The sequence below is a fragment of the Scatophagus argus genome, chromosome 4 (assembly GCF_020382885.2).
Source record: "Scatophagus argus isolate fScaArg1 chromosome 4, fScaArg1.pri, whole genome shotgun sequence".
Classification (NCBI taxonomy): Eukaryota; Metazoa; Chordata; class Actinopteri; family Scatophagidae; genus Scatophagus; species Scatophagus argus.
Window position 1 is genome coordinate 8,663,801 of NC_058496.1, and position 26,311 is coordinate 8,690,111.

Genomic DNA, 26,311 nt, shown 5'->3' on the forward strand with positions numbered 1-26,311 from the left:
GGACAGTGGACAATAAGTGTTGTGGTTTTAATTACCATAATGGATTTTCAAATGAGGAAAATAAAAATATTATTTATTTACTTCAAAACTATCGCCTACCGAGAAAAGAACAGTGTGTTTAAATTTACACAAACATATTGGTGGACTCTGTTATCCATTAAATAATATTAATCTGTGATTTAATAAGGATCAGGATTGAAAAGAGAATATCCAGTTTTGTCCCAGAATTTCTCTCCTGAGACACTCTTGGTACTTTGCCACTATCTTCATTTTTGAGAACCAGGCAGCCAGCTCCTGTTCACTTTAGCGTTAGAAAACAATTGCAGATACTTCCACAGCAGTTATACCACAAACTACACAGTAACTATACTACAAATAAACACAACTTGTGTGAAGAAATGGAAATCATTTTATTTCACTGTGACTTGCTTCTCAGAAACACAAAGACCAGAGTCCAAAGGAAAGCCTTTTTTATTAATTAGTATTAGTTTCTAAAAACTAAGGTGTGTAGGTAAAGAGTTATCAACTGTTTACCTAATTAAATACAATAAATAACATTTTATTCCAGCTTCATTGGCAAGTTGTGTAGTAGTTAGATTATAGAAAGGAAGAATATGAAGTACTGCATCACTAGCTTGATAAGGCAAGGGCGTACAATCATCTGTAGATTCAAATCCCTAATCGATGCACACTGAATGTTGTATCTATGATGAGTTCTCCTCTTCAAGCTTTACTCCTTTTGCACTAAAAGAAAAAAAATATCTCTCCCACACAGAAAAGGGGAACAAGACAGTTTGAAATAAACTTGGACATGCATCTCAAGTGATGATTGCTGCAAGAGGACCAGGACCACAAGCAAAACTGAAAGATAGAAATCTAATATCCGCGGCAATCTGAGCCAAGTCAGTCCGTTTCCAAATTTAATTTGTGTTCCACCATCATGTGATTCATCCAGGCACCAAAGCACAGTCTCTTTGCTCATATACAGCGTGTATGAAGTTCAATTTGATATACTAACTTCACTATTTAACTTTTAAGTTGAATCAGTTTATTGAATAAAATGCAATGTGCTTTCATTTCAGGCACCCAACATGCACCGATTAATCCATGCGAACATGAATACTACAACACTCAATAAATTATCAGATGTCAACACAATTCAGTCTAATGATTTCCAGTTCCAAGATTTATTCAACTTGAAAAAGGTGAAAACTAATGAGTGCAGCTAAATCAGTAATAATGTAGGAATTGCCAGCATACAAATACTGATGAGTCATTTGAGGGGATGGGTCATTTATTGCTTGGACATATCATGAATAGTAAAGGATTGAATGTATATGTATGTGTTTGTGTGTGTGTATGTCTGTGTGTGTGTGTGTGTCTGTGTGTGAATGAGGATGCAGGAACTGAAGTATGTTATGGACTGATGGGACTGATGAGACGATTGTGATTTCTGAACTGGACGTCAGGGTGAGACACCTGGCCCGTGTCCTCGGCCAGCGGAGAGAACATGGGTGTAACACCACACCCATTTAGTTCAACTGCAGCCCCAAAGCATGATGGGTATCTGGGAAGCTTAAGAACTGATCTGTAGTTGAAGAGATGCATGCAGAGTCAGCGAAGAAAAGAGCAAGCAGGTTCTTGGAAAAATGAGCACAATATCTAACCATCGACTCTGACCCAAAAATAAATAAATAAATAAAAAAATAAAAAACTGTGGTTACCATGGGCGTCGAAGAACTCCTCATCTGAGCTGTCGTCTGAGTCTCGCGCTATGCTCTGCATCCTCCACTCTGAGATGCTGTGACGTGATGGGCTCACTGAAAGATTGCACATGAACAAAAAATTCATTGTTATTTCGGGACATGTGTTTCAGCCTCTCTCTTCCCCTTTTAAAACAAACACACACGCACACACACTCTATGACAAAGAAATACTGCACAATCTCCCCCAGCCCACACACACACAGTGTTATATAAACATGCAACAGTCTCTGTGGTGCATTACTTCATCACAGATGGAGTGCTTGGTGGTCAGGGGGGTGTGTGAAAAGTGAGGCCGAATGCTGCAAGCAGACAGACAAGTTACAAGTAGACAGACTACCAAATGCCAGCTGAGGAAAATGGCGATAGTAAAAGCAGGCCTTGTCTATCACGTGTCTTCAGTCTATGCTACATATATCATTAGTGCGGTGGGTGGGGGTGGGGGTTGGGGAGTGTTGCTCCAAGGGGAAGGCTGGTGAGAGGGGGGTACAGCTGTAGCTGTCAGCGAACCAAAGGAAACAGCAGCCGTGGAGGGGAGGCTCACTACAAAGAGCGTCAGCCTCGTCTGGTCTGTGATGCCAGCACTGCTGCTATAAATAGCCCAGGAGAGAGCCACAGGGGGGAGTTACAGGGGTGAAACAAGTCAGGGACCAGGTGGCATCTACAGTGCGCGTTGCCTTGAGGCAGGGGTGACACTGTAGATGGGTGTGTTAGGACACGTGGCTCATGATGTCAGCGCTGTTGCTAAAAATAACCCAGGCGAGTACCACCAAGTTGTTTGGGTGAGATGGATAGTACCACAAACGTGGAGGTGTGGGTAAAAATAGTGGAGTAAAAACACTGCAATTAACATCAGGCCTCAGACAGAAAAGTAAAATGTGGTACAAAGCCGAATCAGCATACTAAAAAGCTGCTCCAGACATGTTTGACTTTATTAACACTAATTCACCAACTTGAGTTCAAGGCTAATCAGTAAACTCTGATTCCTTCAGCCTGAGCAACTTTCATTGTATAATTTTCAATACAGCTGTTACGGTACTTCCTGTGGCGCTCCAAAGTTTTGAGAACGTGAGAAGGGGCATGAAATCAGCCACATGTTGGAAAAATATTTTGGACCGTACTGAGCACACAGTGAGACTACAGAAGGAATTATAATGCAGAAGTGGTTTCAGCGGATTATTTTTCCCCTCGCTGTTAAAGTCATAAAATCTCCACCGTCACCAACATTAATTCAAGATAGCTGCAGTTTTTTACGCAAAGGCCAGCTAGGATCTTTGATCAGAGCTGAACAGGCGAAGGTCCCATTGCTCCTCACCTCCTCTCTTGGATGAGCGGGAGGATCGGGATGACGTGGACCACTGCTTGGTGAGTACACCTCGTGGTTGGAGAGTCTCTCCACCTGAGCTGACAACCACCTCCTCAGCCTCTATGGAGCTGATCGCCTCTTTAACCTCCTGGTCTTTGTCCGGAGACGGAGCGCCTCCATTGGCCTCTGTGGCCTCCTCTGCCTGACTGAACTGAGCCATCTTCGTTGCCAGCGCCAGCTGGGTTTCCAGTTCCAGCTGCCGGATGTCCTCCATGGTCAGACCGTACCACTCATCCTGCCAACACCAGGCCTGCCGGTGGGCGCGCACCATCACCTTTCTTAGCCCTAGGAGAAATGACGGAAAATATTACACACACATTTCTACAGACTACAAGCTTTCTAAATTTAAATGTGAATTAAATAACCATCCTACATAATATTTTTGTTAACAAATTACTATGTTACACAAAAAGACTGTGACTGCATACTCACCAACATCGTGGATGAAGCGTTCTATCTTAGACTGCATGCCCCAGTAGCGAAACTCCACCTTGCAGAGTTTGTAGGCACACATGATGGGGGTCTTCCCTGGGTTATTGTTGTACTCTTCAATCCAGTCGTCCCGCAGGGGACCCCTCTGCGTCTTGACTGACTTGTACAGCCGCGTGTCCTCCTCTACTTTGTAATCGTTGGGGGGGATGGGATCTGTCACTATGTCGATTGGATCTGCCAAAAACAGCTGCAATGACTAGGAGCCAGGTGTTGGTTCAATTTACTGCATGAATGAGGCTACATAATCTGTGTCTTTGATATCATGTACGATCTGCAATTATGTGTTTGAGGCAGTAGAACCTGAATGGCTTGAAATTCGAAATTCTTTTAACTGTCAGATGAATACATACAAGAATAAGTAATTGATCCAAATCATCACAATCAAAGTTGTAACTGGGCCACTCCATGCCCCCAAACCATTTCTGAGCAGCAACACTATTCAATAGGCATGCTACCAAATAACAATAATAAAAAAAACATATGTAGTAATACTAAACTGCCACAAGTGGGCCACACCTGCTCCTGAAGTTTGAGACACAGGAGGACAAACACCATCACACGAAACCTATTGATTCTAACCTGACACCTTAAATAACTCTTGCAGGAAAGGGTCACTTCACTTGTCACATTTGTTCTGTAGTTAGACTACAGTTAATGATCTGCAGTCGGAAAATAGAAGTAAGTATGCAGTGTGGTGGACCTCGAAATTTAAAGCAGCCTAATGCATACATTAATACTTGGCATTTATGTTGCCTTAATATTTCAGGATCAATATCAAACTGTCTCACCAATAGTCCTCTGCCTTTTCTCTGCTGCAGACATGTTGAAGACATCTGCTTGGTTTCCTGTGTCCGGTTTGTAGTAGGTCTCAATATCAATGGAGAACTTCTCAACAAAAGGGCAAGTGTATCTGAAGGACCAGAGGCAACAAAATGAAGTAAAACATAACAAGAGCAACTGTAACCCACAAAATAAGAGGGGTTGTATTATGGGTTGACATCTGCCTTCACTAAGAGACTTGCTTCTACATTGAATGGTTAAAGATCAGAACTATTTTATTAAGAGTGACACCCTCTCACTGCTCAGGATAGAAGACGTGTGAGCCATGCCCATCTGTTGGATCTGAGGCGTCTGCAGCAAAGCTGTCACTGGTTGAATAGATGTGTCAACAGGCACTTGCAGTCTATCAATATCCTGACAGTATAGTGAGGGGCACATCTCTTTTCAGCACCTCCACGTCTCTGTGTTTGTCAGGCGCCACACAGGCAAACACACTGACACCCTGAGAATGAAGGGCCGTCAACATCTAACAGCCTGGGAGCGCTGCTGGCTACAGGCCGATCTTATGGTCTGCTCTGCAATATTCTGACAACTTGCTCCGAGGTCTTTATATTCTTTTGAATTTTATTGGGGTCGCGGGGGCGGTGGGGTGGGGCAGCTACGACAGGACTTCAAACTAGACATCATCACACCCACCACTAATGGCATTTTGTAGGTATTGCACAGAATACAAGCAAGGTTTGAATCGTCATCTATACTCTAAACGGAGGGATCATTTTTAAATGTGTATCAGCTGCAGCAGTTAAACACCCATGCACACAGCATCTCTTTTAAACAGATAACAAATTCATAGTTGGCAGAGTTGAATGCACTTGCACTCCCACTCTGAAGGGGTGTGGAGGTGGCCCTCTTGCAGTAGCAAACCTCACCTAGTACGGGTGTAAGGGTAGGCGTTCCAGGACTCCTCTTCAACCCTCAGTGCTGCTTTGGGCAAGATGGAGCGGAACCAGCTGGGAATGTGCATGCCAATGTGGTAGACCTTGTGGGTGTACTGGCCCACCCCACCCGGTCCATCTGTGTAGGGTTTATTCTCTAGGATCTCTACCCCACTGCCTTCACCACAGCTCTCTTCTCTGCTCTTTTTCTGTAAGAAGAATAAAGAAAGGAAGTTTAAGGTGGTCATGTTTGCACATAAGTAGTGTTGCGTTAAATGTAAAAATATGAATACAAAATAGCCCCCCATCTTAAACAGATGTCTAAGAAGGAAGTGAAACAAATGAATGTACATGGTGTCCCTCGGAGATAGGAAATGGACTCAGTCATGTGTTATAGCCAGTAGACGGAAACACAACACAACACAAGTAATAGCTTCCTGAAAGCTATGTCAGCTCTGAATTGCAAATCAGGAAGCCAAAAGCCAGCTCATGTAGCCACACCTTTCCAACATTTACATTCCAGGTGCACAGAGGAACCCAGGCTTGGGTGGAGCCTACAGATGCAGTTGAATAGACCGACTGCTAGGTGACTCAAAGCTTCAAAAAGACAAGAATGTGTGGCATTTGTGACTATTATGAAATCAGGAAACGGAAAACCTAAACAACAGAGCATAGTCAAAGTGCTGACACTATTAACAACACGGGGTGCAAAGAGCAAGGACCATAAATATCAGAGATTACTTATATACTTTCCACATACAGCTCAAAGTATGACAAACTTGTGCAGCGCTGGGATAATAGAAAGACAGATTTCTCCAGTCAGTCCGGTCAGAAGAGGCGACGCAGGCAAGGCAGTGAATCAGTGGAGTAGGGAGGAGGAAGCCATGAGGCATCCAGCACTCCGGACCTCATTACCTCTGACAGGTCATTCATTAGCCACCCGCTCTGCTCTCAACAGCCCAGACACAGCTCCAAAGACACAGCACAGACGCCACAGCACAGCCACCACAGCACCGCAAAACAGGCGGTACACAAGAAAGCTGATGTAAACGTCAAGTTTACCATCAATACTCTACAAATGTACGTACCTGTGGGAATACACACATGTAAAACAATGAATGTGTCCAAATCACCTCAAATCACAATAAAACGTGTTTCCATTCACACAGAGCAGTATGGCTTTTCATTGAAACTGATAAGAAAAAGGTCAGTGCAGTACTGTCAGTACTATTAGCACTGTATTTAGAAAGATAAATTACTAGAGTACTCTACTTTAATTAGGCTACTGAGAGGTGACTGCAGTTTGCCAAACACAGTGTCACTTCTATACTGCCCTGGAGCGCAGGATAATTTTTTACAGTTCACCAGGAAGAGGATTACAAATGGCTGGCCAGGAGTCAGCAGTTCCCTCAGAGGGAAAAGGGAAGAGAGGGAGTAAATAATATGCTTCAAGTTAACACTGAAAGTGACATTTACGGTAATGATTTTTTTTCATTTGCACAAAACTGTGACACTGGGGGAACAAAAATGAATAAGTAGTTTTCAAGGGGCTCTGGAAATGTGTTGACTTGCCTTCACGTGAGAGGAAGGGAGGAAGGCTGTCATCTACACTGTCCTATTGTAAAATCCTTTCAGGTCTGGTGCACAAAGACAAGGTGCCCCTATGTTCAAGTCCTACCCTAAAACCTCTGCCACATGAGCGCTCTCTCTGTCTCTCCCACCTTTCTTTAAACAGCCTTCAAACCCCTTATAAAATAAAAGCTAGCACTGTCGAAGCCTACTGCATCTGTGTAGATCCGACTGCTCTGACAGGATGGGAGTCACATCCTGATTTTTTTCCTCTTGCCATCAAGTTTGCGAGACCTGTTTCCTGTTTGAGATGCAGCTTTTCACTTGACTCCAGCAGATACAGTTGCTTAGTCAGAACATGATAGATGCTTGCAAATGGATGAGATACAGTGAGATCCTCTCATATTTAATTTCTCACACATTCCGCATTCCACATTTGCTTCGTACATTACGGCAAATCGCTATGTGGTGATAATGAATTTACAATCAGCTACCAAATAAGCCGGCGTTGCAAGGGCGAAGGAAAGGTGGCGAGAGCTGAGATGGGGTGGGGCACTGGCTGCTGAGGTGCAGATATGGCCAGACTGTACTCAGGCCCTGACTTCATCTATGAGGCTTACACAAGGAATGGATCACAGGCAGGCAGGCAGGCCGACATGCTGCAGTTGCCCTGGTAACATACAGCAATGAAGCAAGGGTATCCACAGACACCAACAAAATCTCTCTTTTCCTTCCACCCCCTCTCTCATTTCTTCCCCTCCCTTCTTCGCAGCCTCTCTTTTTATCCTCCATTTCCTCCTTTCATTCACTCCGTCTCTCCAACAGAACCTGACCACCGGTACGCTGCTGATGTCATGGTTGCCGTAGCAACAGAAGCCTCACAGCAACCAGGCTGTGCAAAGAGGGTGAGGTCAGGGGGAAAGGTAACTATGGGTCACTGAGGTAAGAATTCCTCTTGATTTGTTTACATGCTTGGAAATGCACAGAACAACTTTTTGCATAGACTAAGACTTTGCAAACCTATTTGTGCATGTGTAACATCTTTGCACAATATCCTGTCTGACATAACTGCATACAGGCAACGCAGAGGACCTGCAGTTAAGTGTTTCACATGATAAATAGCTCTCCACAATACACAAAAAAAGCAAAGATGCCAAATAAATTATTGAGTACGTAAAAGTGTAGCGCAGAGACTAGTCTGTGCTGCTTGAAACGTCTTCTTGCTTAGGCACATTGGCTGAGTCATGTTCCCATCCATCAACAGTTCAACTGGATTACCTGCGTTTGGTAAACCGAGGGGAGAAGATGAGCAAAAGCAACAGCACAAGGTTGTCAACTGAAAATCTGTCCAATATACTCTGTGTACTATTTATAGACTTGTGTTATAACCACTTAATATTATTTCCATTTGTGCAAACAAGACAAAGAAATGCTGGGTCCAGACTTACACATACCTTTGTGTTGACTGTAAAGCCACCATAAATTTACCAGATTAATGGTCGATGTCACTGGCAAGAGCAACAATGAATATTTCACACGTCTCATGATCCTGGTCTTCTGATGGAAGCCCTCTATCAGAAGACCATCACGATATAAGATCACTGAAGAAGCAAGGCAGACTGAAACTAGCAAAGTTCCTCAACCTGATCAAGCAGGCCTGTAACTACAACCTGTTCTTCAACAAACGTAAAACCATTTGTGATACACATTATATAACCTGCCCAGCTCCAATCCCAACACAACTGCTGAATGTTTAGTCACCACGTGCCTCCAGAGAGAAAAAAAGTTTAAATAGAAAAATGCACCTAAATGTCTGAATGTGTGGAACACGTCTAAACAACAGCAACTAAGTGATGTTAATTTATTTAAAAACAGTCTGAGTCATTGGGAATGCTCTCCATGACCCTTCTGTGTATTGCTGCTCATAGCACCTGGCAGTACCACTGGATTAAATAAATCCTGCTTCATGTACACATGTCACAGGAACAGAAAATATGTTTCCACGCTGGATAACCAAAGCCGTATAAATCAGCCTTTCCTGCTTGGAGCTATAAACCCTAAAGCTTTTACACAGACACTCAGTCTCCAGCTAAGGGTCTGGTCAGACAAATGAAACAATCTGACACGGACGAAGCAGGATGTCCACCCCCATCGCAGTCATATGTGTGCACTGAGTTTGCGGCGAGAGTACGGTGCCCCCACCCTCCTGACGAATAAAAATATGCAGTCTGTGACGGGTGGAAACAACCAGCTTCAGAGAGTTTAAATTGGATAATCTATCAGCACACAAGCTCTCTTTGTTCCGTTACTCCACCGGCGTCAGACACCTTGTGACCAATCGTTTCATAATTGAGAACACTGCAATCACACTCTTGAAAAACCATCTGTGTTAATGGATCTCCTCTTTGACGTTATTGTCGCCTGGCTTCCGTATTACTTGGCAGCTTTTCTGCCAGTTGTGTCTGGTTGAGAATTTGGCATGGGATATGGTGTTGTGACCTCACCTGAATCATATAGAGCTGGGCGATGCGGTACTCCTCCACACTCATGGGCATGGGGATGCGGTACTCCTTGATAAGCATGGTGAATCTATGAGGTGGGGAAAAGGGGGATCGGGAAGAAGACTGACAAGGGAAGGGGGGAGGGAGGGAGGGACAGAGGGAAGGGAAGGGGGGGGGCAGGAGAGACTTGGGAAGGGGGCTCCTATATGCGACGTGTCAAATCACCAGCTGAAGTCCTCATTGATGGTTCCTGTGGTGCAAGAAGCAAATAAAAACATGAGGCACATAAGCTGAGAATACATTTGAAAATAAATCAGTACAAGCATCCAACCAAAAGAATTAGTTACAGTCAAGTCATTAGACCTGATGGCTGATCTCACAAAAATACATAGTGATTCTTCAAACAGGACTTCATCAACACCCATCTCTCAAAACTAGCTTCAACGAGCAACAAGAAACTTTCATCACAAGCAAAAAAAAGCACACAGACTACCTTCAGAAGCTGCAAGATTCTTCTACACATAACTGAGGATAAAAACTCATCCTTGTGGCTCACGAGCAGATGAAGACGACAGGAGAAGTGCAGGCATCTACAACATATATGCTCAGTGTAGATACTATTTGTCTGCTCCAAGCCTTGGCACTACAGACGAGCATCAGTGTTGTGTCTCCATCCAGAATCTCAGATCTAAGTAAGGCACTTTCCAGAATAAACTTCTCTTCTTATACACAGGCCACTGCTGTGTGTGTGTGTGTCTGTGTGTGTGTGTGTGTGTGAGAGAGAGAGAGAGAGAGAGAGAGAGAGAGAGAGAGAGAGAGAGAGAGAATGTGTGTGTGTGTGTGTGTGTGTGTGTGTGCGCATACGTGTGTGTTTGTATGTTTGTGCGTATGAAGGGTGCATGGCCACCGGGCCTTGCCGACAGTCCCAACAGCCACCCAGTCTCTCCCCAGCACCGTCACATGGGGGGCTCACTCAGCATAAGAGGGATTACGGTTGAGTGGGGAGCATTACATAACATTGTAAGAGCCCCATGTGCATGATTGAGGTTTCTCAAATAGCAGTCTTAGAATTGCACAAAGCATTGTTTTCAAACCACTGGGCAAATAGGGGTAGGTGTGGGCTATACATAACCAACGTGTGGGTGGCGTGAGTTGCAGAAGTCTGCTTTTGACCGCTAAGGGAAGAACAGCTCTCTGAAGCCAGGCAAGTACGCAACGAGATCACGACCGTGGGGACTGTCAGCCGAGGTGACACACTGACTGAACAGTGGAAGGAAACTGAGACAGCCACTACCAGGAAGAACGCTTCTCTCAAATATTTGTAAAGATAAACTTGTGACTTCAGTTCTTGGAGCCAAAAACAATTAACATAACAGATTCCTAGGTCTTGTTTTTATATTCTCAAATGTGGCAATTTGAAAAAGAGCTGCTAATAATTCAACAAAGATGTAAAAATCTGCTTAATGAAGAGAGTGTTCAGTCTGTGCATGGACACAGCTGGTCAAAGCACAGTGCACAGCATCTTAGACACCATGCTGATGAAACTACATGGTACCTGTGACGGAAGACAGCAACAACGTTATAGCACTGCCTGCATTTGGCCACTTACATGTGACAGCCCAGTGTTGCATAACTGTAATACTCGCTCTTTTCTGACCTATAGCAGCAAATGGACCTCAGTCTGGCACCCTGCCATTCTGAGTAAACACACTAATATTCCTGCTGCGTCACTTATCCAGTGAACAAAGGCCAGCTTTGGTGCGGCTCCTGGTGTTGCCAAAGGGCTCTGGTCCATCACCTGTCGAGTGTTCGCCTCCACAACTCCTCACTGAAGGCACTTTCACCTAATAAGCTTGTTGAAGTACTATTGGGACAAAGATGGAGTCTGTCTAACTTCTAAACCTGAAGCAGGTGCTTACTAACAGACTGGGAGGTGCTCTGGTTAAAACAGGGCAACACTGTCTTCCTATACATTTTTCATGTTATATCATTGCCGTCCACAGAAGAACAACGCATTGACAAAATCAGAGCAGAACATCACATATTGCCGAAAATAACTGCACTCTTGGGAAAGGCTGGGATAAAACTAGGCTAGGCTGGAGAGGTCCAGAGAAAAGCCTGCGGCTCAGGAGCCCTAGGGGCCTCTACATGTTAGTGCCAGGCTTTAGAGGCGAAGGTCACAGTGCTCATCCTTGGTGACAGTGTTGATGAGTAACAGCTTCACAATCCACTCAAAGCATGAACTTCAACAAAGTGGGATCGGCTTGAATGAAGGTTGCAACTAAAGCTGTCTGTGACGAACTCTTGACTGTTTCTGCTAGCAATTCTGGATGTGACAGCTGGACCGATTTGGAAGTCATTTAGCGTGATTTAGCAGTGAGACAGATTCTCTTACTGTTTCATTATAAGTCAGTTAGTGACCACTGTGGTGATCCACGTCCAGCCAGCTGCCACCAACTGGCAACCCACATGCAGAGAGTGATTCCAGGCATGTAAAGACAGGGAGGATGACACAAAAGCATATGGAGAGAGTGAGACGGGAAAAGGAAACGGGCAGCAAAACAGAAGAGGAACTTCATACAGTCATAGCATTACTCTGTCCAGCAGGATAATAGGATGGGTTGGCAAAGTGATGCAGGAATTTGTAGAGATGCCGAAGGATGTGAATTATGTGCCTAATTGCCAAGCAGGACTGTTTGATAGGGCTGCAACTAACTATTATTTTCGGTATGAATTTATCCATTGATTTTTGTTCAGATTATTAATCAATTCGTTTTTCGTTTTTCAGCCGATGATTATTATTAATTATATTAAAAAAAAAAATTACAGGATCTTCACTGATGTACTCGAACTGTTTGTTTTTAAGACAGGGAAAAGAAGCAAACCCTCACACTCTTCATAAGCTGAAACCAGCAGACGTTAGACATTTCTCTTTCACACTGACTCAAAGTAGTCGATGGATTTTCTGTCCACCTCTTGTTGAATTAGTTCATTAATTTTTGCCTTATTTGGTTGTCATACACATAGGGTTCGTTTTAATTTCACACATACAAGCCTGATTCCAGAAAAAGGTTCATGGACAGGTGTGAAAGGGGCATCGCTGAAAGACTCAGTCATTCAAGCAAGGATGAGGCGAGATTCATCGCTTTGTGAAACACATGACTGCATAATGGATATCAGCACAACGCCTCAGGAACACTTTGTAAAACTGTTGTTAGTAAACACAGTTTATTTGCAAATGACGGCCTTCTGTTTTTAGTCACGTTTTACACTGCATCCCAAATTTTTGGAGTTTGGGGGTGTGTATACAGCATCTGTCTCTCTTTCTTCTGGCTCACGGGAGCAACAGCCAAAGCTGACACAGCCAAACTGGTTCCCACAAAAACATGTTTGTCTGTTTATCAGTAGTGTCAGTCTGAGATGTGGCTAATTAATCTTAATTGGAATGTGGCACACACATATTTATGCATTGTTGCTGTGGCTTAGATTTAGATTGCAATATCCTGTCCTTAAATGATACACTACAGATTAATTAGGTTTTCTGAACCGGCTGACCTCAGGAGTGTCTGACTGCTGCACAAATATAACCAGTGTGTCTCTTTTTTCAGCAGGATTGCATCCTGAGAATGCCCTGAAAGCTCCTGATCTCTCTAACTCTTTCTTGCAGATGCTGTGCACAGCATAGGACGTGTAATGCACGATCCACCAGCAGCCTCGAGAGTACGTACTGGCACCACACTTGACCCAGAAAAAAAGCACTCTAACCCACGCAGCTTAAAAATAGCCCGGTCACAATAATCCCAGCATACGCAAGCAGAGTGCTTGACGTTGTTTGTTCAGAGAATATGCTCATTCCCTTCTAAAAATACAGTCTCTGCCCCCCTCTAGGCAATGACGCAATAGCAGCACATGCTGCACGGCGCTCATCACAAAGCAGCCTCCAATGTTCCTTCATCGACAAAAGTGAAGAGAATGATAGCTGCAACATACTTTGTGTAGGACTGTGTTTTGTAACTCTGCCGACCACCGCTTTCGAAATCTGCTAAATATGTAGCTGGCAGCAGAAAGACCGTGCACCTTGAGGTGTATAATGTTGCAACACCCTCGTCTGTGACCCTCTCAGAGGGTGTGAGGGACCGAAAGAGGCACTAAACAATCCTCCAGCCAGGCAAGAGTACGACTGTTTAAAACCATTTAATTCACTTTTCAATCTATTTAAAAATTTATTTGAAGAAGAACAGCAGCTCCTTCAGAGGTACAGGCCGGACAGCCTGTCATCAGAGTCAACCCAGTGAAACTTTCCAGACACGTGATGCTTAATACCACAACAGCCACAAGACCTGTAAACACAGTTAGATCTGTGTGATTCCTAGAGCCTGCATCAACAAACAAGCACTGAAGGTTGTGCACATCTGCTCACCTCTAAACACGGATGACTGTCCTATCTAAGCAGATGAAACCTGCTTACTCCACAAAACAAAGACAGGATTATCCTTCACAGCCCAGAGGCTCTCTCTCACACCTAAACATTGAGAGTGTTTCACATTTGCACTTTTTCGTCTCGTTAAATCGGACTCTGGTTCGTTTTCCCCCTTGGTGTGATTCGTTCCAGCAGGTGTGAACACAGTGATCACACTTGTGTGCGGACCGAACCAACCGCACGAAGACAGTGAAGAACTAATGTATAGCATTTTCGAAACAGTCGTTATTCCTGCTTGTATACTGTAGTTCTGCTGGTATATTTCCCAAATAGTTACCATGGTTATGAGCAAATGCCAATGCCATTGCTCCATGTTAAAGTCACATCTGATACTGACTCACGGCTGGATCAGGTATCGGTGACTGTCTGGCTGATCAGTACAGTTCAGTTCTATGTTTACGTCTATGCACCTATTTTCATTAATGCTTAAACAGAATTTTGATTCCTGCTTAATTAATTAATGTTTTGTTTTTAGCTACTTGTTATTCATCTTCTGTGAATTGTGATTGAATTTGTCAAGTCTGTGACTTAATTGTTAAATGTTAAACATTTCACCTTGTTCTCATTTGATGCATCCCTAATTAAACCGCAGAACAAAAAATATGAAATGGTCCAAAACACAAGGCCATCTTCCTATATTTACTTTCTTGCTTCCACCCTCGACACATCTGACCAATAAGCAGAGTTCTCATCTTCTGGAGCGATGTATTTTGGCTTGGTTTGATTTTTCTCTGCGTGAAAAGGAAACAAATCGAAGAGAAAACGTTCTCATTAACTGATTCTGACCAGATCAAATGAGCTATATTTTCACTCTGTGATCCATTTTTCTTACCATTCCAGGATCTCCTGAACCGCAGTAACGGAAAGTGTGTCTGATGGCGGAACATATAGCTTCGTATTGAAAGCTATGAATCCACAGGACGGAAGGCAACAGCTGAGCCTTGCTGTTGACACAAAGCAGAATACTAGGAGGGAGGTGTTGACTCAAATGAGGGTTTTTCCACAATGGTGGTGCTCCTTTAAATTTAGCCCTGTTTTAGAGAGCACTACTTTGAGGTGGAGCAACAGAGGAGGTGATGAATCCCAGAGGAGCTGAAGGAGGGGGAGCGAGGGTTCCCCCATGACTGACCCGAGGCAAGACCCCTTTAAAATACAAGTGGAAAATGTTAGCCCCTTGGACTGCCTAAAATACCGTAGATCAGTTTCACACAGTGTTGCCTTCACATTGTGGAGACAACTTCGGCTATGACAACCGCTGCTAACACAGTCTCTGTCTGTGACAAGAACCCTCGATTGAGTTGATGGGCTTTATCCACCAGTCCAGTTGAAATGTCAAAAGGCTTAAGACAGTGAGGCTCACGCTGGAATGAGTGTGCTCTGCAGCCAGAGCGCGGGAGTTTACCATCCACCAACACTCGAGAGGCCATAAAGTGTATTTTAAACAAGGACAACGTAAAAGGGCTCTGTCCCATAGAGTATCTATTAAGGGCAAAGAATGAAACATCATTCATCAACAGTCTAAATTAGATAAATATAAACTATGTGGAGCAGATTACTGATTGCAAGATTGATTTACACCCTACAAAACCTGCCCCCCGATACACATTTTCCCCTCCAGACTGACTACTTTCGTCCTCATCTCTAAAACTGAATCTGCATTAATGTGCCGAATGGTAACTTGGGAAGCTTTAACCTTTACACATACCACATTTCTGAATGTGAAAGGTATTAATCTATCACTTTACCCTTGATATAAGATATTTCCATTGGACTCTGTGGGTGCATGCAGGTGTAGTTTGGGTGGAGGCCATTTGACAAAGCCCATGTTTGGCTTTGTTTGACTTCAATAAAAGCACGGAGCAGAGCAAACATTTATCTTTTCTCCATATTTAAAAAGTGGTCAGGATGACTTGTGTGTCACAGCACACAATGCACAACTCAGAAAAACTGAAGAATCAAAGCTGGGAAAATATTTAAGGCAGTCTGTCATTTATTCTGCATAACAAACTCACTTTGAACAGAGGCTGAGCTGACAGAACAGACAAATGCAGACGCAACATGATGTGATCTCCGAAGATAAAATACAGGGATTGTAGAACATCATAATAAAATGGAGTGCATTATCTTGTGCCACATGATGTAAAAACAGTAAGCTCCCATGATGCATCTTAAACAAATGCCATCACTCTTCTTGTCCCCTGGGGCCATGCTCCTCCATAGGCTAAGAAGGTGGGATGCACCTTCTTAGCCTATGGAGGAGAAGGTGGGATGCACAACCTGCCCTTGTTCTTTACTCATCATTGCAGTGCAAGGGAAAAGCTAAAAATACTCGCCACCCCGTGAGCATCTCCGCTATTGTGTTCCTCCTCCTTCTCCTCGTCCTCCTACAGTAGAGCTGCTAAAACGATTCTCGTTTACACAGCGAGGGGACAAACAAGAACCACCACCGAGCACAGACACAGAGGAGAATATGCTGTCACGAGGAAAGCAGAACTCTGCAAACAAGATTAATGCGGAGCAAGAGATGAAAAATCCAGCCAAATGAATTGTTAATCATCCACTAACAGAGAGTTTTAGTCAGCATGTGGATTCGGCAAGCCTTTCCTAAAAGCTGTGGCAAAAGATTAATCTAAAGCATGTCAAACTTATTTACAGTTTGACACACCAGTGTCACACAGAGCAACAACTGATTTTAGAAGAAAGCAACACCTGAAATATAGCTGTTGCAATGATCAGCTGTTCTTTCTAGCTGACCACAAATTTACGACTGGATACTGAGTTTCACGGAAATGGCACAACGGCACAAAATCTCATGACAAACTCACTCCAAGGCAGAGCAGTCAACCTCATTACATCTGAAGCTTTGAAACAATGAAAACTAAGTAAAGTTTAGATTAGATACCCCCACACCATGTAATTAAAATTCTACATAAATAAACCTGGCGCCCGGCGACTGCTGAGAACTTTAAGCTGCTTTAATAAGCGGAGCCATTGTTTTCTTATGCCTCGGTGGCGCTCATCAGCCCACCGTTTTCCAAAACGAGGCTGTTACATACCGACTCTATCTCTAATCAACGCCACACTTCACTCTGAAATCCAAAATTAGATGACCTTATATGCAAATTACACTTGGATTAATCAGTTACGTGCCAAGGTTAAATGAGGATCTCCCCTCGCTGTCATTCTCTCCAAGCGCTCAGGCAGCCCGAATCAGCTGCGCAGAGAGCAGTCTTATGTAACTCGAACAGATACAGAAAAGGAAAGCATCCCTACCCGAGCATTTTGTCCATCCCATTAGCTAATTAATGTAGCCTACAGACCCTAAGACAAGAAATGCTTTTGTAGATTCAGGCAGTCTCTCTCAAACATCTCCATCAGCTCCTGTATGAGTGTTTGATAGCAACAAGATGATGATTCAAATCAAGGCCTTCTTGCTAATGTGGATTTCATTGCTGCGCTCACCACTGACAGCACAAAAGCTTTGCAGAAGTGCTGGCGGGAAAAACAACTAATGGATTTCCAGTATCGTTGTCATTCATTCAACCAGCTTGTAATAGCTTAAAAAACATTTCGAGCAAGCATTTCAGATGAAAAACGCATCAAAAGTGAAAGTCTAACATCCGGGAACTGGAGGTAAAAGTTATTTACGAGTTGATGGCAAAAGCCTTGAGTACAGACAAAGATAAAGTAAACTTCCTGTGTCAAATGTCTGTAGGTTAGCATTGCATGTGTTAGTTGACATTTTAAGAAACAGTGGGAGTTTTGCAGGAGCTGGAAAATACAGTTGAAGCAAATAAAATCAGAAAGTAAATCTTAGCACATGGTGCCCTGCCTATTGAGTCTATATTTAGTTTCACATTAAAATGTAATCAGCACTCCGATAACTGGCAATGCAACTTTTTTGAATAACTATGTCAACGAAGAGAAATGAAATGCATTATACTCCACAAAACTTGCAAAGAAAAATGTTACACCTGAGGCCAAAATGTATTCACTTTCCTGCCCCTTTATTCTCTCCATCATTGCTTGAACGGGGCGTTACCATGGAGACACAGAGGGCCCTTTCCTTATTGGTTGCCAAGATGAAGTCAGAGTGACGAGGAAAGTAGAGACCAGATGCTGCCGGGGCTGTTACTTCTTTCTCCTGTTTCTTCTGTCTCCACTTTCACTTGTGTCGGTCTCTGTTCATCTCCTCCACGGCTCATTTTCACTGCACTCTGGTTTCTGTCCTCTCGCTGCAACAACAGCCTGCGACACCGATTCTAACATAGTGTCAGCCTAAATATATGCATCCCTGATATAGTGTATGTAGGTGACAATTCCCCATATAACACCACCATATAATAGAGTTCAGTGTAAGAAAAAAACAAAACAATGGTGTTTGTGGCCTGTAGTGGGTTACATGTGGGTTTCACAGATCTCACATGGGTTTAAAAGCACTTTGTGTTCACTGCTGTTACTGTACTTTGGCTAAAGGTAATGTCAAGACAAGCCTGCTACAACTTGCACTGTATAGAGGATTTAAAAACAAAACAAAACATTGCTCTACACAATTATGATGCAACTTCTTTTCATAGAGCACTAATAGCTCTCTGTACAACAATATAGTGGAGAGTCAGAAGAAACTGCAGAAATAAGGGAGCATAGCATCAACATTCAATTTATTGAATCCTTGGGATGAAATGGGTCTCTGTGCCCCAATTTCTCATGCTTCAGCAGCCGAGAGGAAAATGGATCCGAAAACTGAAGAGACGTGAGGGCAGAGGAACTGAAATATTATGCAAGCATCAGACCAAAAGTATGTTAGAGGAACAGTAAGAAACTGGAGAACAGAGGTAAGTCGAAGTGGGTTTAATCTGTTTTTATTAGACAGAATAACTCAAATCAGCTTGTATTCTGAGGTGTTTCATCTCAAGCTGGAGCAGATAATAAGATAATAATATTACAGATAATATAACCTCTCATTCAACCTGCTGCTCCAGACCAATACATTTACAAAAAAGCGATTGAAAACACCTCTGATCTTAACAGAACAATCTCAGTCCATCTCAGATATTGCTTTTATACTGCGTTCTTCTTTTAGTCGTTAATTTTCTGATTGACTCACTGAGTCATCAGTTCAGTGAGTAGGCTGTGTTCATTTAGAGAACACCATGCATCAAGGCAAATTGACTGTCAACGATAAGAAAGCTCCTCATAAAAAAAGCTGAGTCTGTCTGTTGCTCTTTGGTGAAATACCTCAAACCCTCTTGTGCAGCATGAATAATGCAGGCTGCCCAAAAGTGACCAAAGCCAGAAGCTGTCTCTCATACTGACCATAAAAGGCCATTTTCAAAGATGCTCACAGTCCTATGACTTTGGCTAACATTTCAATGGCTTCTGAGGTCAGGTTTACAGCCCCGTGGAAAACTGGGCTTTATCACCTTGGGATTTTCTTATCAGGGCCACAGCCTATAAAAACCAAAAACTCTCTATCGGTCTTATAACATAAAGGATTCTGACATTCTCAGACAGAGACACCCCACTCTGAATGGGCATAACACCATGAGACCTCCCAATAAAAGCCTGTACACAGGGAGAAAAAAAGGGAAAGGGCTGAGGGGGCAGAGAGGAGACATAGCTAGGGTCTGAAGGAGTCTATTTTTAGCCTCAGAGAAATCAGGTGCCTGCAGCCAGTGGAAAAGAAAGCGAAGCGTGGGGATAGTGACATGAAGCAGCGCTGTCGCTTTTATTTTACATGATCCATGTGAGTCAGAGGGCGCTGCAAGAGCTGGGGGGCGTGGGGTAAAAAAAAAAACACAAATAAATGAAACGGCATATATGGTCAATACTGACACAAATCACAAGAGAAAATATGTAGACTTTGATGGTCAGCATCAGCCTCACAATTAATGTGGACACATTGAAAAACTGGGCAGGAAAAAGTCCTCTAAATGACACGTCAATGACTTGTCAATGCAACCAGAATTTCCAACTCATTCACCTTGTAGATTAGATTACCTAATACCAGAGGTCCACCGACTGCGATTTTCTTGGACAATTCCGATTTCAAATTTTGACCTGCTGATACCGAATTTTTGCTGATTCCAATTTTTCTTTCTAAGAACTACAATTTACAGCATATACAAACAACTTTTCTTCAATGCAAAATTTTACTTTCATAATAAAAGAAATGAATAAACTTTACAATTTCCTCCAAAAACATAGTGCTCCACAACTGGAAAGAGCTACAGATAACAATCGTAAAAGAAAAAGTGAAAATGAGATGTACACCCAACTTTATGTGACATATTTTACTTTACCAAACAAAAGCAAGTGTGACACATTTATAAAACAAACCGTCATTTATTTATGTCATTTTACAATATGCTTGTAAATTCACCAGGGCTGTGGTAATTCATCAGATTTCTGAAGACTTGATACTCAGTTATGGAGAAAGGGTGATAATCCAGGGCCATGAATTCAATCATTTATCCTCCTGATTTTTGGTCTTTTCACTACTCCTACCAAGGAAACATAGGAGAGGCTGCTGACTTGTGTCTGGCATCGAGCCCTGGCTACCTTTAGCTTTAGCTGCTTTTCCTTTGCCGGCTTCTTCAAACTGAGCATGTTCAGGTGGGTGATGGTGTTTTAAGCCTCTGATTAGGTTTGCTGTTCCAAATGTTTTCGTGGTAGTCCCCCACGGTTTACTTTGTCAAAACTGCAAGCTTTGTGTCTTCTTCACTCACAGTGAAGAACTTCCACGCTAAAGACATGTTAGTGTACGGCTGTAATATTACTGCTTGCGCCACTGCGTACCAAGTGTGGCACAGGCGTAAAGCCGACCCGCTTTGGAAATTGGAGATATGGGAGACTGACCATCCGGTCTCTGGTCCGGGCAGAGCACAATGAAAACAGGCCGATTTCAGTCCCTTGCCAGTTGATCAGTGCATCTGTACCTAATACACTATCTACTGGGAATCAGGACTTCCTCATATAAGCAGATATTATTGTGTCTTCTGCTTAAGAGCCAGTTTCCTGGTAGAAAGCTTGTTTGTGCTTGTGAGTGCCTCAACTTCACCTCTTGCACGAGCCTGATCATTATCACCACAAAACAATGCCCCCACTTTCCCCGACAGGACGCACCAGGATACGCAGACTTCTTTCCTCATCCATAAAATGAAATTCAAGTATGGTCAACTGCTATAAAAAGCCCTCAGCTCTTCTTTGGAGTCCACACACCTTGCTAGAAAAACTGGTGTTTCAGCACAGCCCGCATAAAGGGTCGTGTCTTCGTCTCATTTCTTAGACAGCACAACTGCAGGAGTATTAGCAGTGATATGCCATTCATCAGCTGGCTAATCAGTGATAGGCGGGGACATGTTGTACCCGTGTTGTCCCTGTCAACAGCTCAGCACAACATCAGCATCAGCTGCTTTATTCAAGGGAGCTGAGGTGCAAGGGCGGGTCGCAAGAGAAGGACAAAGTCTGTCGGGTTTGAGGTGCAGAGAAAACACAATGTTTCATTCAGCGCTTGGCTGGCACCCAGGCGCACGATGGAGGCTCATCTAAAATACTGTCATGATGCCTAATTGTCTGTTTAAGATTAATTAAAAGAAAACTCACACCTCCAGACAACCAGCCAGCAGGCAATGTGTCCCTATCCTCCCCTAAGAGGCTTTTCAGGGTTGGCTCAAACCCCTACAGGTACTCAAATGATTGAAGGCCACCCAAACAGTTGGGTCTGTTTTCACGTTACTGGGCAGTGAAACTGCTAAATGCTTCACTTGAAGTAGTGAAGCACAAGCCAATCAAATGGCCATTCAATGGCCATTATCAAAGTTGGTCAAGATTCACTCTAAACAGACAGGAAAATCCTACTATTAATTTCTAATTGTTGGTGAGGAAAAGTGATAATGCTCAACAGTCAAGTCATGTTAATCTTACTGATTTTATTAAAAATTTGCCTCAAAGGCGTTTATAATCTTCATAATCTTTACTGCATATGACATCCTGTATTCTCAAACCCTTCAACTTCAGTTCACCTTACTGTCTTGAGTCATGATGACAGTAAAGCAGATCAGTTGACTAGATGCAAAATGCGATATTTCTGTCGCTGTCAGCCACCACATGCAATAAAAGAAAAAATATTAACAGGACATTGGAATATATAGCTTACAAAACATCTGAAAATATATCAGCTCCACAAAAGTGTATAACATGATACAAATAATCCAAATATCTAATCAATAATCAGAATAGTGTTCCAACAAATAACTATGCTGGACTAATTCCCCATTATGTTAAACTTCTCATGTAAATTCTTCTTAATGTAAACTTTAGTAAAACACAGATGAAAACAGTTTAGCTAATTATGCAAAACTGGTCACTCAGTGTAGTATTAGGCCCTAACCAAACAGGAAGCAGTGTTCCTCATCTACCATCCATCATCATTATCCACTTCCAAAGCAAAGGTTAGGCAGACCACGGCCGTGTTTCAGCCGAGTACCGGGGACACACGCAGTTCATTTGAATGGAAAATTTCCAGTCTAAAAAGCCAAATGGATTATATTCCTTCCTGACTGTTCAAATCAGGACCAAACGTGCATTCTTATCTTTACAAGCACGCTGTCATTTCACGTTAACAGTTAAGAGAATTCCACATGTCCGACAGGCAAACCTTGAACAACTGCTGGGACTTTTACCTGTTGCCACTTCCTGCTCCAGCACCACCAATCGACAGCAGTTGTGTCCTCTCGCAGGCAATAAAGAAAAAAGGATACTTTATAAAAGCTGCTTTGTTGATGATTAAACACTTGATTTCAGCATGTTGTTAAAAGTTCATATGAGAAAATGCACGCCTAACTTGTTAAAATCACCTGCGGGGTTGTCAGTGCACATAAAAATCAGTCTCCACTGACTGTCAAAGAAATGACACCAACATGACACGAGGTCTTTGTACCCAGGAATTATCAGCTGTGGGAAAAATAATTTTGACTATTCACTCCAAGATAACCTCAAAGTGCTTGTTATGAATGAGGTTCAACGCCTTCAGTATCTTTCTAGAAACTCATTTCACAAACCGAGTCCCCACCAGAGTGTACAATAAATTGACTTTTCCAATATCCTAACAAAGCAGGAACCCGGCTAATGCAACAATGTGAACAATTCGCCAGCTGTGAGAAGCGAGCCCTGGAGAGATCACTGGGTTCGAGCTTGTTTATTTTATAGATAGAATAGAACAAAATAGGTTAGCAATCTGTTATAAAGAGGAACCAGAATTACCACCTCATGGTTGAATGGCTTCATACATCCATGGCTGTCCAGACTCCTAATATATGCTGTGACCGAGCTTCGTCACATGGTGCGACAGCAATCATCCGAATCTCAATATCAGCAAAAGCAATGAGCTCATAGTGGACTACAGTCCTTCAGGTATGCATGTTGCTGCAAAAGAGCTTAATTCTAAAACACGGACGCTCCACACACATTTTCCAACCAGCAGCACAGACGAGCTATAAAATCAGCACAGTTTCAAGGTGGACATCCAAAATTAGGGTCACCAATTTAATATCCAACCAAATGTCTGCCATCCTGTTACTGAGTTATGGTGTTATCAAGAATGGCCAGAAAATAGCGAAGCTGACTTTTGACCTTTCTGAAATAAAATTTTATTTGATTAGATATTTTAATTAAAATGTTGTAATATTTGTAAGGTATTAATGTATGAATTCTTGACTTTTGTCTTAAGTTAGTCCTTTGACCTCCACAGTCTTATCAGTTTGACAGCTGTACCAAATTTAAAGAAATTCCCTCGAGATGTCCCTGAGGTATCACGCACGAGTATGGGACGGACGGACAGACGGACGGACGCAAGTACGGGCAACCTGAACACACAATGCCTCCGCCCACTGTTGTCACTGGTACAGAGTCACAAAAATGTCCTTCATTGTTTAACAGCTGTACAGCCGCTCCATCTCTGTCACTATCCACTGCATCTTATCAGCTAGCCTTTACAATTATACTGCCACCTTTATCTTGGGTGGGAGTGACAATGATTGTGTGTATATGGTGGCTGGGATAAAAGTCACAGGGGATCAACATGCAACAGACTTCCAAAATTGTCTGGTTTAAGTGAAAAATGATTATGCAGTTCCTCCTTGAACAACCAATCTGGATTAAAGGTTTTGGAGAAACGACACCTAGCAACACCAACATTACCCAACTATTCAACATGTTTTTAGAAAACGGCAAATTACCAAATTCTCCTAGAAAAACAGCTCATTTTACAGTGTTTGTACCTGGTGTTTCTCTGCTCTTCCTGTGCACCAATCTTATCTGATATGCAACTCAAATAGTACAGACATTAAACCCAAAGTTGTGGTGAGCGGCAGCATACGTCACTCAAACTTCAACTGACAGGAAGTGAGTCTTGTCTTGTTTCCTCGAATTATGCCTGTGTCTTCATTTTAGTTCAGTATTTTTAATAGCCACAGGAATATTGACTTACGGCGTCAGACAAACAAATGGAGGGTTGTAGTAGGACAACAGAAGACCTGTAGGAAAAAAAAAACAGTCCTTCACAAAGGATGAATACTCAAACAAGGTTGAAACACACGCTACAGGCTCCTCTGTCGGGAATTTTCCACTCCGTAGTCACTCACACAACACATAGCATGTATTTACATATTGTCGCAGCGTTTTGATGGTCAGGAGGCTGTCAGGCACTCCTGTAACTGTATAACATCAGTGGAGCAGTGGGTAATTTTAGTCTTAGGAAAAAGAGACCCGTGTGACACGAATGAGCAAACATTAGCGTAGTATCTAAATGCAGTTCATAATCCTTACTTGTCAAAAGGGGTCATTGCAGTGTTTCCACTTTGCTTTCCTGCGTTGGCTTAAAGAGTGCCGGAGCTGCTTTATTTAATTCAACAAATACAACTGAACAAAGATCAAAATACTCTCACAACTACACATACACCGGCGTGATTCATAATGACCTCCACTCTTTCTCCCTCTGCGATGCTGCGTTTGTCTGGTGTGTGTTAGATTCAAGAGTGACACCTGAGAGTTAAAAAGATATCAGGTTTCAGCCTTTCAGGTACCGTCGTCAAACTCCAGTATGAAAACAGATGTGCATACATTTGTAATCCTGAAAGTAACTCATACAATATTTATACTGAATGGATATTTGAAATCTGTTAAAATGACTGAAATCTTTGTGGAATGAGATTCAGACAGACAGATATCACAGATTGTAACTATATTCAACATCAATCCGTTTACGCAGTTAATACAACAATAACACTGATGACACTTTTCTGTAGTTGTACAAAATCCTTTTAAGAGGAGCTAAAAAGAGTGCAGCCAATAAGATTAACGTGATTAGACGTGTTGTAGAGTCAAAACTATCCAACAGGGCCCAGTCGCAAAGTCTGCACTCACAGACAAATAAACGTACTTATCTTTTAGATGGTTAGCACTAACATAAAATCAGAGTGCTTGTGAGCTCTCTAGAAGATTCTGATTCTCTATATGTACCATCTGTAATGCTGCAGAACTTGCTTGAGGAAATTACCCACAATTCCTAGTGCTGTAATGGTTGAGAAAAACAATGAAAAGTGACATCCTTTTAAAAAAACAAACATGTTAAAACTACACCGCAGCAACAAGTCTGTGTGGCACTTTGTGATTTCATACTGTTTTACTCTGAACTATGCAAAAACCATACAGTACAAAATACCATAATACTAACATATGGGCTTTCTAACCAGAAAGTGAGCCATAAACTAAATTTTATTAACTAACATACAAACTATAAGGACTGTGTTTTAGCAAGGACATGATTTGACAAAAGCGCTGTCCTCTTCCTTATTGAATATTTGGCTCCTTCTGCCCTCCGCAAATTGCGATATTAAATACAGTCGACGAGCTCACAGAAATACTTATTTTACAAGTTTACTTTTACTCTGCTACAATTTTGAACATCGGAATAAAAACGTAGATTAGTTATAAATACGAACCTTAAATGACAAAAAAGGACAGAAAGAGCCATGGGTTTCTGTAAAGCTTGAAGTTTTCAAATTTGGATTTTCAACACAGCTCTGCTCATGTACCACGTGTGTTGTTTGAGTATGTCTGGTAGGAAAAAGGAAGGAAGTCACCCCCCGCCCCCCCACAAAACTGGTTAGGCAAATACCTTAAGGAGCTGCCATCTTTACGCCACAGAAACCTCCAGAGTATCTTAAAGGCCAGAATGGTGAGGAAGGTTGTGAGTAAGTTTTGAATTCTGGCTCGTCAATGACACTACAATCGATGGCCTTCATTCATCAGAGCAGCACTTCAGCAAATGAACAGACAGCAACATCAGCAGAGCGTATGTATGGTGTCGTTCCTCATGACAGAAATGAATGGCATGACAAAACATCGTGCTAGTCACAGACGAC

The 26,311-nt window shown here is 42.6% G+C and overlaps 1 protein-coding gene across 3 annotated transcripts in view; it reads right to left on the reverse strand.

Annotated features, from left to right (window-relative positions):
• The window catches only part of LOC124058339 (membrane-associated phosphatidylinositol transfer protein 2-like), a 41,187-nt gene that overhangs the window by 12,657 nt on the left and 2,219 nt on the right, over positions 1-26,311 (reverse strand). For all 3 annotated transcript variants that reach the window (XM_046387491.1, XM_046387492.1, XM_046387493.1), the window contains 6 exons: positions 9,410-9,656; positions 5,331-5,545; positions 4,410-4,531; positions 3,562-3,795; positions 3,079-3,414; positions 1,725-1,820 (listed from right to left, as the gene is read on the reverse strand). In XM_046387491.1, coding sequence (XP_046243447.1) covers positions 1,725-1,820; positions 3,079-3,414; positions 3,562-3,795; positions 4,410-4,531; positions 5,331-5,545; positions 9,410-9,487 — 1,081 coding nt within the window. In that variant the 5' untranslated portion in view covers positions 9,488-9,656. Of the gene's footprint in view, positions 1-1,724; positions 1,821-3,078; positions 3,415-3,561; positions 3,796-4,409; positions 4,532-5,330; positions 5,546-9,409; positions 9,657-26,311 lie in introns of those variants that run through there.